The sequence below is a fragment of the Oncorhynchus clarkii genome, chromosome 3, assembly GCF_045791955.1.
Source record: "Oncorhynchus clarkii lewisi isolate Uvic-CL-2024 chromosome 3, UVic_Ocla_1.0, whole genome shotgun sequence".
NCBI lineage: Eukaryota > Metazoa > Chordata > Actinopteri > Salmoniformes > Salmonidae > Oncorhynchus > Oncorhynchus clarkii.
Window position 1 is genome coordinate 2,117,218 of NC_092149.1, and position 12,605 is coordinate 2,129,822.

General features: G+C 44.9%; 2 protein-coding genes across 3 annotated transcripts in view; both read left to right on the forward strand.

Annotated features, from left to right (window-relative positions):
• LOC139405629 (tumor necrosis factor receptor superfamily member 11B-like) overlaps positions 1–3,895 on the forward strand; it is a 29,547-nt gene extending 25,652 nt beyond the window's left edge. Inside the window, exons 4-5 of the mRNA XM_071148044.1 lie at positions 1,936–2,147; positions 2,438–3,895. Of these exons, the coding sequence (XP_071004145.1) occupies positions 1,936–2,147; positions 2,438–2,617 (392 nt within the window). The 3' untranslated portion in view covers positions 2,618–3,895. The remainder of the gene's footprint in view (positions 1–1,935; positions 2,148–2,437) is intronic.
• Positions 3,896–10,539: 6,644 nt separating this feature from the next.
• The window catches only part of LOC139405630 (tumor necrosis factor receptor superfamily member 6B-like), a 3,253-nt gene continuing 1,187 nt past the window's right edge, over positions 10,540–12,605 (forward strand). For both annotated transcript variants that reach the window (XM_071148046.1, XM_071148045.1), the window contains exons 1-4: positions 10,540–10,635; positions 10,938–11,343; positions 11,747–11,932; positions 12,165–12,286. In XM_071148046.1, the coding sequence (XP_071004147.1) occupies positions 10,591–10,635; positions 10,938–11,343; positions 11,747–11,932; positions 12,165–12,286 (759 nt within the window). In that variant the 5' untranslated portion in view covers positions 10,540–10,590. The remainder of the gene's footprint in view (positions 10,636–10,937; positions 11,344–11,746; positions 11,933–12,164; positions 12,287–12,605) is intronic.

Genomic DNA, 12,605 nt, shown 5'->3' on the forward strand with positions numbered 1-12,605 from the left:
CAAAGTAAAAGTGAACGAAATAACCACGACAACCGAAATAATACCGTCAAACTCAGGGTTTATTATAAACACACGGTAATGGGGGGGGGGGGGGGAGTAATGATTTTCACCTGTGAGGGGAGAAGGAGAGAAAAGAACACACAGGATACACACAGACACAGGATACCTGTATCCGTAACATTAGGGCTGTCCAGGTTAGGGCTGTCCAGGTTAAGGCTGGTATTTTAGATGATGGTTATTGGTCAGCCAAATGACCGCAGTCACCGTAATAACTGCTACAGCACCTTGCTTGTGCACCTTGCTTGTTTCAGCCTGGAGCAACAACGTTTCATCACACTGTAGAGTCCATGTTATACCAGAGACTGACTCAACCACACGAGTTCCCAGCCATCCCGTCTTCAGTCAGCTGGTGTACAGGTTAGGGGTTATAGCAGAGACTGACTCAACCACACGAGTTCCCAGCCATCCCGTCTTCAGTCAGCTGGTGTACAGGTTAGGGGTTATAGCAGAGACTGACTCAACCACACGAGTTCCCAGCCATCCCGTCTTCAGTCAGCTGGTGTACAGGTTAGGGGTTATAGCAGAGACTGACTCAACCACACGAGTTCCCAGCCATCCCGTCTTCAGTCAGCTGGTGTACAGGTTAGGGGTTATAGCAGAGACTGACTCAACCACACGAGTTCCCAGCCATCCCGTCTTCAGTCAGCTGGTGTACAGGTTAGGGGTTATAGCAGAGACTGACTCAACCACACGAGTTCCCAGCCATCCCGTCTTCAGTCAGCTGGTGTACAGGTTAGGGGTTATAGCAGAGACTGACTCAACCACACGAGTTCCCAGCCATCCCGTCTTCAGTCAGCTGGTGTACAGGTTAGGGGTTATAGCAGAGACTGACTCAACCACACGAGTTCCCAGCCATCCCGTCTTCAGTCAGCTGGTGTACAGGTTAGGGGTTATAGCAGAGACTGACTCAACCACACGAGTTCCCAGCCATCCCGTCTTCAGTCAGCTGTTTGTTCTACAAATTAGTTTTTAAATTTCCCTGATGTTCTTCATCCATAACCGTTGGTTACACGGTTATACGATAATTGTGGCAGCCCTAATCCAGCTGTCTTAAGAGTAGTATCATGACTAACCTTTCTCCATTATCCTTTCCCTCCACTGTGAGCGTAAGGTGTCCAGGTGTCTTACAGTAGTATCAGTTTAACCTGAGTTCCTCCTCTACCCTGTTATCTCAGGTGTGAACCACTGTGATCGTAAGGTGTCCAGGTGTCTTACAGTAGTATCAGTTTAACCTGAGTTCCTCCTCTACCCTGTTGTCTCAGGTGTGAACCACTGTGAGCGTAAGGTGTCCAGGTGTCTTACAGTAGTATCAGTTTAACCTGAGTTCCTCCTCTACCCTGTTGTCTCAGGTGTGAACCACTGTGAGCGTAAGGTGTCCAGGTGTCTTACAGTAGTATCAGTTTAACCTGAGTTCCCTCCTCTACCCTGTTATCTCAGGTGTGAACCACTGTGAGCGTAAGGTGTCCAGGTGTCTTACAGTAGTATCAGTTTAACCGGAGTTCCTCCTCTACCCTGTTATCTCAGGTGTGAAACACTGTGAGCAGAAGGTGTCCAGGTGTCTTACAGTAGTATCAGTTTAACCTGAGTTCCTCCTCTACCCTGTTGTCTCAGGTGTGAACCACTGTGAGCGTAAGGTGTCCAGGTGTCTTACAGTAGTATCAGTTTAACCTGAGTTCCCTCCTCTACCCTGTTATCTCAGGTGTGAAACACTGTGAGCAGAAGGTGTCCAGGTGTCTTACAGTAGTATCAGTTTAACCTGAGTTCCCTCCTCTACCCTGTTGTCTCAGGTGTGAACCACTGTGCGCGTAAGGTGTCCAGGTGTCTTACAGTAGTATCAGTTTAACCTGAGTTCCCTCCTCTACCCTGTTATCTCAGGTGTGAACCACTGTGAGCGTAAGGTGTCCAGGTGTGCGGGTTTGAAGAACCTGACCCTGGGTGACCTGATGATGGTGATGAAGAGTCTTCCAGGGGTCCGGGCCCACGAGGAAGACATCAGGGCCGTGGTCTCCTCATGCCGCTCCCAGCAGTACCTCCTGCAGCTCCTACACCTTTGGAAGAACCAGAACAAGGACCTGGACATCAATAAGGTATTGGTCCGCCACCACCGTGCACATTAACACGCCTGCCTTAATCTAGACCAATTATCACTGTGTGGACATTCCTCTTTGTTCCTTTTCTACGAACCAACAACAACAAGATGAGATTATCCAATTAGAAGTGTGTTGGGTTTCCTTTGATGAAAGCACCGCAACGGAGAAGACGGAGTAACTGTCTTGATCACTTTGTGTTCACCTTGATCGTTAAAACGATGTAGTCTGTGTATGTATTTGTTTAAATGGTCAAAATAAAAGCTAATCTATTAATCCATCAATGAAAGGGACTGGCTCACAGCCTGAGCCGGCTCCGGCAGCAGGGGGCACCACGCCCGCTCCTCAGGAGCATCAAGAAGATCAACCGGATCATCTCCACCTCCTCCATACACAAGATGTACGAGAAGATGTTCCTCAACATGATCGAGGACGGGACCTGCTTCAACACCAAACCCTACAACCAATAGGAGAAATGGGGCGGGTCTAAGGGGGGGAGGGGGAGGGGCAGAACTGGGTTTCAAATACTTTAAAAATGTATAATTTGTTAGAGTCTGCCTGGAGTGTCAGATGGATGGGGTTTGGCGTTTTGTGGTGTTTCTATTGGTTTATTGCTCCAGACAAGCTCAATCAGGGTCAGATAAAGGTTGTAAATTCATGTTTAAAGTATTTGCCAACCAGGTCTGATGGGGGTGGATCCTAACGTCCACTTACGTCAAATTTTCACTTGGTCTCCCATTGATATCAATGCATGACTAAGTCAAAAAATTCAATTTAAATGTAAATTAGGATTAGTCCTAACTGTGTGAAAACCAGGGTTGGGGTCAATTTAGTTGAAATTCAATTCATGAGGATTTTTATTTCTGTTTGTGAATTTGAATTTGAATTCACTTGCTGAATTGACTGAATTAAAAATGGAATTGATTCCAACCTTAGCGAAAAGACAAAACTATTTAAAATGTGTATATAGTCTGGTGTCTTTAAGGTGAGGTAGAGGGGTGATAGGGAAGGGGGTGGTGATAGGGAAGGGGGGGTGATAGGGAAGGGGGGGGGTGATAGGGAAGGGGGGGTGATAGGGAAGGGGGGGGGTGATAGGGAAGGGGGGGTGATAGGGAAGGGGTGGTGATAGGGAAGGGGGGGTGATAGGGAAGGGGGGGGGTGATAGGGAAGGGGGGGTGATAGGGAAGGGGGGGTGATAGGGAAGGGGGGGGTCGTCTTGCTTTTTCACTGTTTTAAAAGGAGGAGATTTATTTCATAATGAAATGTTTCCTCCTGTGTGCGTTCCAAATGGAACACCTATTCCCTATATAGTGCACTACTACCCAATGGGCCCTGGTCAAAAGTAGTGCACTATATAGGGAATAGGGTGCCATTCCCCCCCCCCCCCGCTGTTCTGTGTGGACTGCTGACATCCAAAGCTCTATTGACACTGTCAAAACATTTCAAACATTGTCAGCTTTTATGAATGTACAAAGGAGTGCAATTTGTTTTATTTAAATGTCATTTTTCTTACCAAATTTGTTTGTAAAAGCTTATTTTTATTTCTCTATTAAAAACAACTGTGTTCTGAATGCTGCAGGTTTGAATGTTGTTTGTTTGTAGCTGAAGAGATTTGTTTTAGAAGTCATTTTTGTATAAAAAGGTATGGATCTTTATTTGGGATGTTTTTGGTTGGACCAGCCCTTTTCAAGTCCTTCACATTTGTAAACATTATGTCGAATTATCTGATTAAAATCCATTTGATAAAATTGTTGTATGTGTTTTTTTAAATGACAAGTGTTGTATTGTTTTGATTTCCCCTCACATTAGTGTGAATGTTGAACCCTGGTGTCGTTACTCTCCTTGGCAGTAACCTGTGCCTGACGGAATGGTTTCTGATACACACCACTCCTCCTATTGACTCAGTCTTGTTACGGACATTTCAATCTCCTAACAATTTGCTTATTAAGAAACAGGAAATAGCTTCCTCATTACACTTACTCAATAAGGATGTGGTATTCCTTCCTTGGTAATATCGTGTTTATGTGAAGCTTCAGTGTACAGCTGACATGTCCACACTGTCCTGTTCTATGAAATGACTTGACTCATCTTTACTCTCTTGCAAAATTAGTCATTCTGTCATTCTGTCTCCTGGAAGGTTCTTCACTGTGTCATTCTGTCTCCTGGAAGGTTCTTCACTGTGTCATTCTCTCTCCTGGAAGGTTCTTCACTGTGTCATTCTGTCTCCTGGAAGGTTCTTCACTGTGTCATTCTGTCTCCTGGAAGGTTCTTCACTGTGTCATTCTCTCTCCTGGAAGGTTCTTCACTGTGTCATTCTGTCTCCTGGAAGGTTCTTCACTGTGTCATTCTGTCTCCTGGAAGGTGGTTCACTGTGTCATTCTGTCTCCTGGAAGGTTCTTCACTGTGTCATTCTGTCTCCTGGAAGGTGGTTCACTGTGTCATTCTGTCTCCTGGAAGGTGGTTCACTGTGTCATTCTGTCTCCTGGAAGGTTCTTCACTGTGTCATTCTGTCTCCTGGAAGGTTCTTCACTGTGTCATTCTGTCTCCTGGAAGGTTCTTCACTGTGTCATTCTGTCTCCTGGAAGGTTCTTCACTGTGTCATTCTGTCTCCTGGAAGGTTCTTCACTGTGTCATTCTGTCTCCTGGAAGGTTCTTCACTGTCTCACCTCCACTAGTGTGGTCCCAGATCTGTTTGTGATGTCTTCTAGGGTCATTGTCTCCTCTGTACCAGATGAGACTAGTTGTAACCAGATCAAACTAGTTACGACTATACTAGTCTCATCTGGTTACAACTAGTCTGATCTGGTTACAACTAGTCTGATCTGGTTACAACTAGTCTCATCGGGTTACAACTAGTCTGATCTGGTTACAACTAGTCTGATCTGGTTACAACTAGTCTCATTGGGTTACAACTAGTCTGATCTGGTTACAACTAGTCTGATCTGGTTACAACTAGTCTCATCGGGTTACAACTAGTCTGATCTGGTTACAACTAGTCTGATCTGGTTACAACTAGTCTGATCTGGTTACAACTAGTCTCATTGGGTTACAACTAGTCTGATCTGGTTACAACTAGTCTCATTGGGTTACAACTAGTCTGATCTGGTTACAACTAGTCTCATTGGGTTACAACTAGTCTGATCTGGTTACAACTAGTCTGATCTGGTTACAACTAGTCTCATCGGGTTACAACTAGTCTGATCTGGTTACAACTAGTCTGATCTGGTTACAACTAGTCTCATCGGGTTACAACTAGTCTGATCTGGTTACAACTAGTCTGATCTGGTTACAACTAGTCTCATTGGGTTACAACTAGTCTGATCTGGTTACAACTAGTCTGATCTGGTTACAACTAGTCTGACCTGGTTACAACTAGTCTGATCTGGTTACAACTAGTCTGATCTGGTTACAACTAGTCTGATCTGGTTACAACTAGTCTCATTGGGTTACAACTAGTCTGATCTGGTTACAACTAGTCTGATCTGGTTACAACTAGTCTGATCTGGTTACAACTAGTCTCATTGGGTTACAACTAGTCTGATCTGGTTACAACTAGTCTGATCTGGTTACAACTAGTCTCATCTGGTTACAACGAGTCTGATCTGGTTACAACTAGTCTGATCTGGTTACAACTAGTCTGATCTGGTTACAACTAGTCTGATCTGGTTACAACTAGTCTGATCTGGTTACAACTAGTCTGATCTGGTTACAACTAGTCTGATCTGGTTACAACTAGTCTGATCTGGTTACAACTAGTCTGATCTGGTTACAACTAGTCTGATCTGGTTACAACTAGTCTGATCTGGTTACAACTAGTCACCTGGTTACAACTAGTCACCTGGTTACAACTAGTCTGATCTGGTTACAACTAGTCTGATCTGGTTACAACTAGTCTGATCTGGTTACAACTAGTCTCATTGGGTTACAACTAGTCTGATCTGGTTACAACTAGTCTCATCGGGTTACAACTAGTCTGATCTGGTTACAACTAGTCTCATTGGGTTACAACTAGTCTGATCTGGTTACAACTAGTCTGATCTGGTTACAACTAGTCTGATCTGGTTACAACTAGTCTGATCTGGTTACAACTAGTCTGATCTGGTTACAACTAGTCTCATTGGGTTACAACTAGTCTGATCTGGTTACAACTAGTCTGATCTGGTTACAACTAGTCTGATCGGGTTACAACAAGTCTGATCTGGTTACAACTAGTCTGACCTGGTTACAACTAGTCACCTGGTTACAACTAGTCTGATCTGGTTACAACTAGTCTGACCTGGTTACAACTAGTCTGATCGGGTTACAACTAGTCTGATCTGGTTACAACTAGTCTGATCTGGTTACAACTAGTCTGATCTGGTTACAACTAGTCTGATCTGGTTACAACTAGTCTGATATGGTCACAACTAGTCTGATCTGGTTACAACTAGTCTGATCTGGTTACAACTAGTCTCATTGGGTTACAACTAGTCTGATCTGGTTACAACTAGTCTGATCTGGTTACAACTAGTCTCATCGGGTTACAACTAGTCTGATCTGGTTACAACTAGTCTCATTGGGTTACAACTAGTCTGATCTGGTTACAACTAGTCTGATCTGGTTACAACTAGTCTGATCTGGTTACAACTAGTCTCATTGGGTTACAACTAGTCTGATCTGGTTACAACTAGTCTGATCTGGTTACAACTAGTCTGACCTGGTTACAACTAGTCTGATCTGGTTACAACTAGTCTGATCTGGTTACAACTAGTCTGATCTGGTTACAACTAGTCTGATCTGGTTACAACTAGTCTGATCCTGTTACAACTAGTCTGACCTGGTTACAACTAGTCTGATCTGGTTACAACTAGTCTCATCTGGTTACAACTAGTCTCATTGGGTTACAACTAGTCTCACCTGGTTACAACTAGTCTGATCTGGTTACAACTAGTCTGATCTGGTTACAACTAGTCTGATCTGGTTACAACTAGTCTGACCTGGTTACAACTAGTCTGATCTGGTTACAACTAGTCTCATTGGGTTACAACTAGTCTCATCTGGTTACAACTAGTCTGATCGGGTTACAACTAGTCTGATCTGGTTACAACTAGTCTGATCTGGTTACAACTAGTCTGATCTGGTTACAACTAGTCTGATCTGGTTACAACTAGTCTGATCTGGGTACAACTAGTCTGATCTGGTTACAACTAGTCTGATCTGGTTACAACTAGTCTGATCTGGTTACAACTAGTCTGATCTGGTTACAACTAGTCTGATCTGGTTACAACTAGTCTGATCTGGTTACAACTAGTCTGATCGGGTTACAACTAGTCTGATCTGGTTACAACTAGTCTGATCTGGTTACAACTAGTCTGATCTGGTTACAACTAGTCTGATCTGGTTACAACTAGTCTGATCTGGTTACAACTAGTCTGATCTGGTTACAACTAGTCACCTGGTTACAACTAGTCGGATCTGGTTACAACTAGTCTGACCTGGTTACAACTAGTCTGATCTGGTTACAACTAGTCTGATCCCTGTTGGTTTGACGTTCCTTTGTACCTACTGCCGTTGTCACTCCATCTCACCTTGCTCCTCAGAAAGGAACCAGAGCTCCTTGTTTGGTTGTCAGGAGTGTGTAGTCAGGGTAACTTCCTACGGAGGATCATAATGTTGTCATACATGTTATTATGATATCTTTAAAGGTCAGCTGACCAGAGTCTAGCCTGATCCCCAGACATGTTAGTGCTGTCTTGCCAAGTCCTATTGTCATTGGCAGCAACAACGACCATAGGAGTTGGTAAGACAGTACAAACTAGATCTGGGAGCAGGTTAGACTCTGGTCAGCTGACCTTTACAGACTGTTCTGCTGTGGTCTACATGAGGACCCAGCAGACCTTCCTCATTTTACCTTTAGGAAGTAGTGGTGACCTTTACAGACCTTTTTATAGACGTGTTTGGTTGTCATGGGAAGTAAGAGTGAGAATGTGTGTGTGTGAGTGAGAGAGAGAGAGGATGATGTGTGTTTTTTTTTTTTTACAGAGTCTATATACAGGGGGTACCAGTACAGAGTCAATGTGGAGACTATATACAGGGTATTACGGTACAGAGTCAATGTGGAGGCTATATACAGGGGGTACCGGTACAGAGTCAATGTGGAGGCTATATACAGGGGGTACCGGTACAGAGTCAATGTGGAGGCTATATACAGGGGGTACCGGTACAGAGTCAGTGTGGAGGCTATATACAGGGGGTACCGGTACAGAGTCAATGTGGAGGCTATATACAGGGGGTGCCGGTACAGAGTCAGTGTGGAGGCTATATACAGGGGGTACCGGTACAGAGTCAATGTGGAGGCTATATACAGGGGGTACCGGTACAGAGTCAATGTGGAGGCTATATACAGGGTGTACCGGTACAGAGTCAATGTGGAGGCTATATACAGGGGGTACCGGTACAGAGTCAATGTGGAGGCTATATACAGGGGGTACCGGTACAGAGTCAATGTGGAGGCTATATACAGGGGGTACCGGTACAGAGTCAATGTGGAGGCTATATACAGGGGGTACCGGTACAGAGTCAATGTGGAGGTTATATACAGGGGGTACCGGTACAGAGTCAATGTGGAGACTATATACAGGGTGTACCGGTACAGAGTCAATGTGGAGGCTATATACAGGGGGTACCGATACAGAGTCAATGTGGAGGCTATATACAGGGGGTACCTGTACAGAGTCAATGTGGAGGCTATATACAGGGGGTACCGGTACAGAGTCAATGTGGAGACTATATACAGGGGGTATCGGTACAGAGTCAATGTGGAGGCTATATACAGGGGGTACCGGTACAGAGTCAATGTGGAGGCTATATACAGGGGGTACCGATACAGAGTCAATGTGGAGGCTATATACAGGGGGTACCGGTACAGAGTCAATGTGGAGACTATATACAGGGGGTATCGGTACAGAGTCAATGTGGAGGCTATATACAGGGGGTACCGGTACAGAGTCAATGTGGAGGCTATATACAGGGGGTACCGATACAGAGTCAATGTGGAGGCTATATACAGGGGGTACCGATACAGAGTTAATGTGGAGGCTATATACAGGGGGTACTGGTACAGAGTCAATGTGGAGGCTATATACAGGGGGTACCGGTACAGAGTCAATGTGGAGGCTATATACAGGGTATTACGGTACAGAGTCAATGTGGAGGCTATATACAGGGGTACTGGTACAGAGTCAATGTGGAGGTTATATGCAGGGGGTGCCGGTACAGAGTCAATGTGCGGGGGCACGGGTTAGTCGAGGTAATATGTACATGTAGGTAGAGTTAAAGTGACTATGCAGAAACCATAAATAGAGAGTAGTAGCAGTGTAAAAGAGGGAGGGGGGGGACAATGCAAATAGTCTGGGTAGCCATTTGATTAGCTGTTTAGGAGTCTTATGGATTGGGGGTAGAAGCTGTTAAGAAGCTTTTTGGACCTATACGTGGTGCTCCGGTATCGCTTGCTGTGCGGTAGCAGAGAGAACAGTCTATGACTAGGGGAGTCTTTGACAATTTTTAGGGCCTTCCTCTGACACCGCCTGGTATAGAGGTCCTGGATGGCAGCAAGCTTGGGCCATACGCATTACCCTCTGTATTGCCTTGAGGTAGGAGGCCGAGCAGTTGCCATGCCAGGCGGTGATGCAGCCAGTCAGGATGCTCTCAATGGTGCAGCTGTATAACTTTTTGAGGATCTGGGGACCCATGCCAACTCTTTTCAGTCTCCTGAGGGGGAATAGGCGCTGTCTTGCCCTCTTCACCTGTTATGACTAACTGGGGACACCAGGCGTGTTATGACTAACTGAGGACACCAGGCGTGTTGTGACTAACTGGGGACACCAGGTGTGTTATGACTAATTGGGGACACCACGCGTGTTATAACTAATTGGGGACACCAGGTGTGTTATGACTAATTGGGGACACCAGGTGTGTTATGACTAACTGGGGACACCAGGTGTGTTGTGACTAACTGGGGACACCAGGCGTGTTGTGACTAACTGGGACACCAGGTGTGTTATGACTAACTGGGGACACCAGGTGTGTTGTGACTAACTGGGGACACCAGGCATGTTGTGAAGGTGTTATAATATGATCTAATAGAGGGCATGTCTCCATCCCTGACTGACTCCTCCCCTTCCTCTTTCTAGTCCACGGTTGACGATAAAGGGCGATAAGGTCTGAATCAGCCCACAATAGAGGATAGGACTCCTCCCCTTCCTCTTTCTAGTCCGGTTGACGATAAAGGGCGATAAGGTCTGAATCAGCCCACAATAGAGGATAGGACTCCTCCCCTTCCTCTTTCTAGTCCATGGTTCACGATAAAGGGCGATAAGGTCTGAATCAGCCCACAATAGAGGATAGGACTCCTCCCCTTCCTCTTTCTAGTCAGGTTGACGATAAAGGGCAGAGAGAAGGATCCATGATCAAGTCCTTTTACAGCTGGACAAGCGACAACATCAACATGGTGAGTCACTCTTCTGATGATGGGATAATGACACATACAAGGATGTTCCTTTTTAACACATTATTTATATATTGCAACATTTTAAAGTTACATATTTTGGTATATTGTACAATGTGAATGTGTTGCCATGACAAAAGCTGTTTGTAATTATTAGTCCATTTTACAATAATGTTGTGTAATAAATTGGTAGCCCCTTAGCCTACAGTTGAAACCTTTATATCAATCAAATGTATTTAATAAAGCCATTTTTACATTGTCACAACGTGCTCTAAACAAAGTGAATTATTTTATTATATTTACAGTTGTTCACAATCCTCGTAGTGCTGGCGTCGGTTGATCTCAGCTGTAGCGCAATGAAAGAGGTTCTTCAAAGTCAGACCCCCGCCACGTATCACCACCTGGACTCCTCCACCGGCCAGTTACTCACCTGTCATCGCTGTCCACCTGGCCATCACATGTCTGCGCACTGCACCGCCACCACGCAGACCGTGTGTACACCATGTCCATCAGGCCACTACACTCAGTACTGGAACTACCTGCACAAGTGTCTGTACTGCGGCACGTTCTGTGGGGAGCACCAGGTGGTCAAGGAGGAGTGCTCGGTTCTCAATGACAGGGTGTGTGAGTGCAAAGGAGGATATTTCTGGGACGCCGATTTCTGTATCAGACACACGGAGTGTCCTTCTGGCTACGGGGTGAAACGGAGAGGTAAGAAACAGAATGGACAGATATATCACCATTTCCGTCTGTGTCCTTCTGGCTACGGGGTGAAACGGAGAGGTAAGAAACAGAATGGACAGATATATCACCATTTCCGTCTTTGTCCTTCTGGCTACGGGGTGAAACGGAGAGGTAAGAAACAGAATGGACAGATATATCACCATTTCCGTCTTTGTCCTTCTGGCTACGGGGTGAAACGGAGAGGTAAGAAACAGAATGGACAGATATATCACCATTTCCGTCTTTGCGCAATAGCGTTATTTTGCAGATAGATCGAATAACGGTTTATAACGGTTTATAACGGTTTATAACGGTTTATAACGGTTTATAACGGTTTATAACGGACAAATAGTAATATACATTTGTTTAAACATTTCAAATGCCCCCACAGGTACGACGGAGACGGACACAGAGTGTGAAAAATGCCCTCACGGTTCCTTCTCCTACAGCACTTCTTCGCGCGCGCTGTGCGTAAATCACACCGATTGCGCATCACTGGGGCGGAAGACGGTCCTCAGGGGTACGTGTTGGCACGACAACCTCTGCGCCCTTTCCTGTGAAGAACTGAAAGATGGAGGTGGGTATCACATTATCGACACGATCTTGATATGGACTTGTGTTTTTAGCTGTGGTGTATTTCAAACCCAAAATACTGAAACAGAATTGGTGGTCTATATTTTATTTATTGCAGACTTTTATGAAATGTAATGAAAGTAATATTCGTATATTTTGGCATTACATTGGTATTATGCATTAGTATTACGTTAGTGTTACTGACAGACAAATGCAAATGTTTTCCTCGTTGGCAGGTGAGTTTAAACTACTCAGAACCTTCCTTCCTGACTTCTTCGCTCATCACAAGATGAGAGTGGTGAAGCTGAGGAAGCTGGTCTGGAAGTTGACGGCCACTGAAGAGGAGCAGGAGCACCAGGTTAGAGAGACAGACCCTAAGTAATTGTGTGTGTATGTACTGATCGATGCTACTGAATGTAATGTCATATATGAACACATAAATATGATAAATGGAGACCTAGAATAGCAGGTCTCTGTCTTCCTCCGTTTTGAGTCAGTACAGAACCGTAGTTATATTTCTCTTGTTTTACAGTGGGGCAAAAAAGTATTTAGTCAGCCACCAATTGTGCAAGTTCTTCCACTTAAAAAGATGAGAGAGGCCTGTAATTTTCATCATAGGTACACTTCAACTATGACAGACAAAATGAGAAAAAAAATTGCAGAAAACCACATTGTAG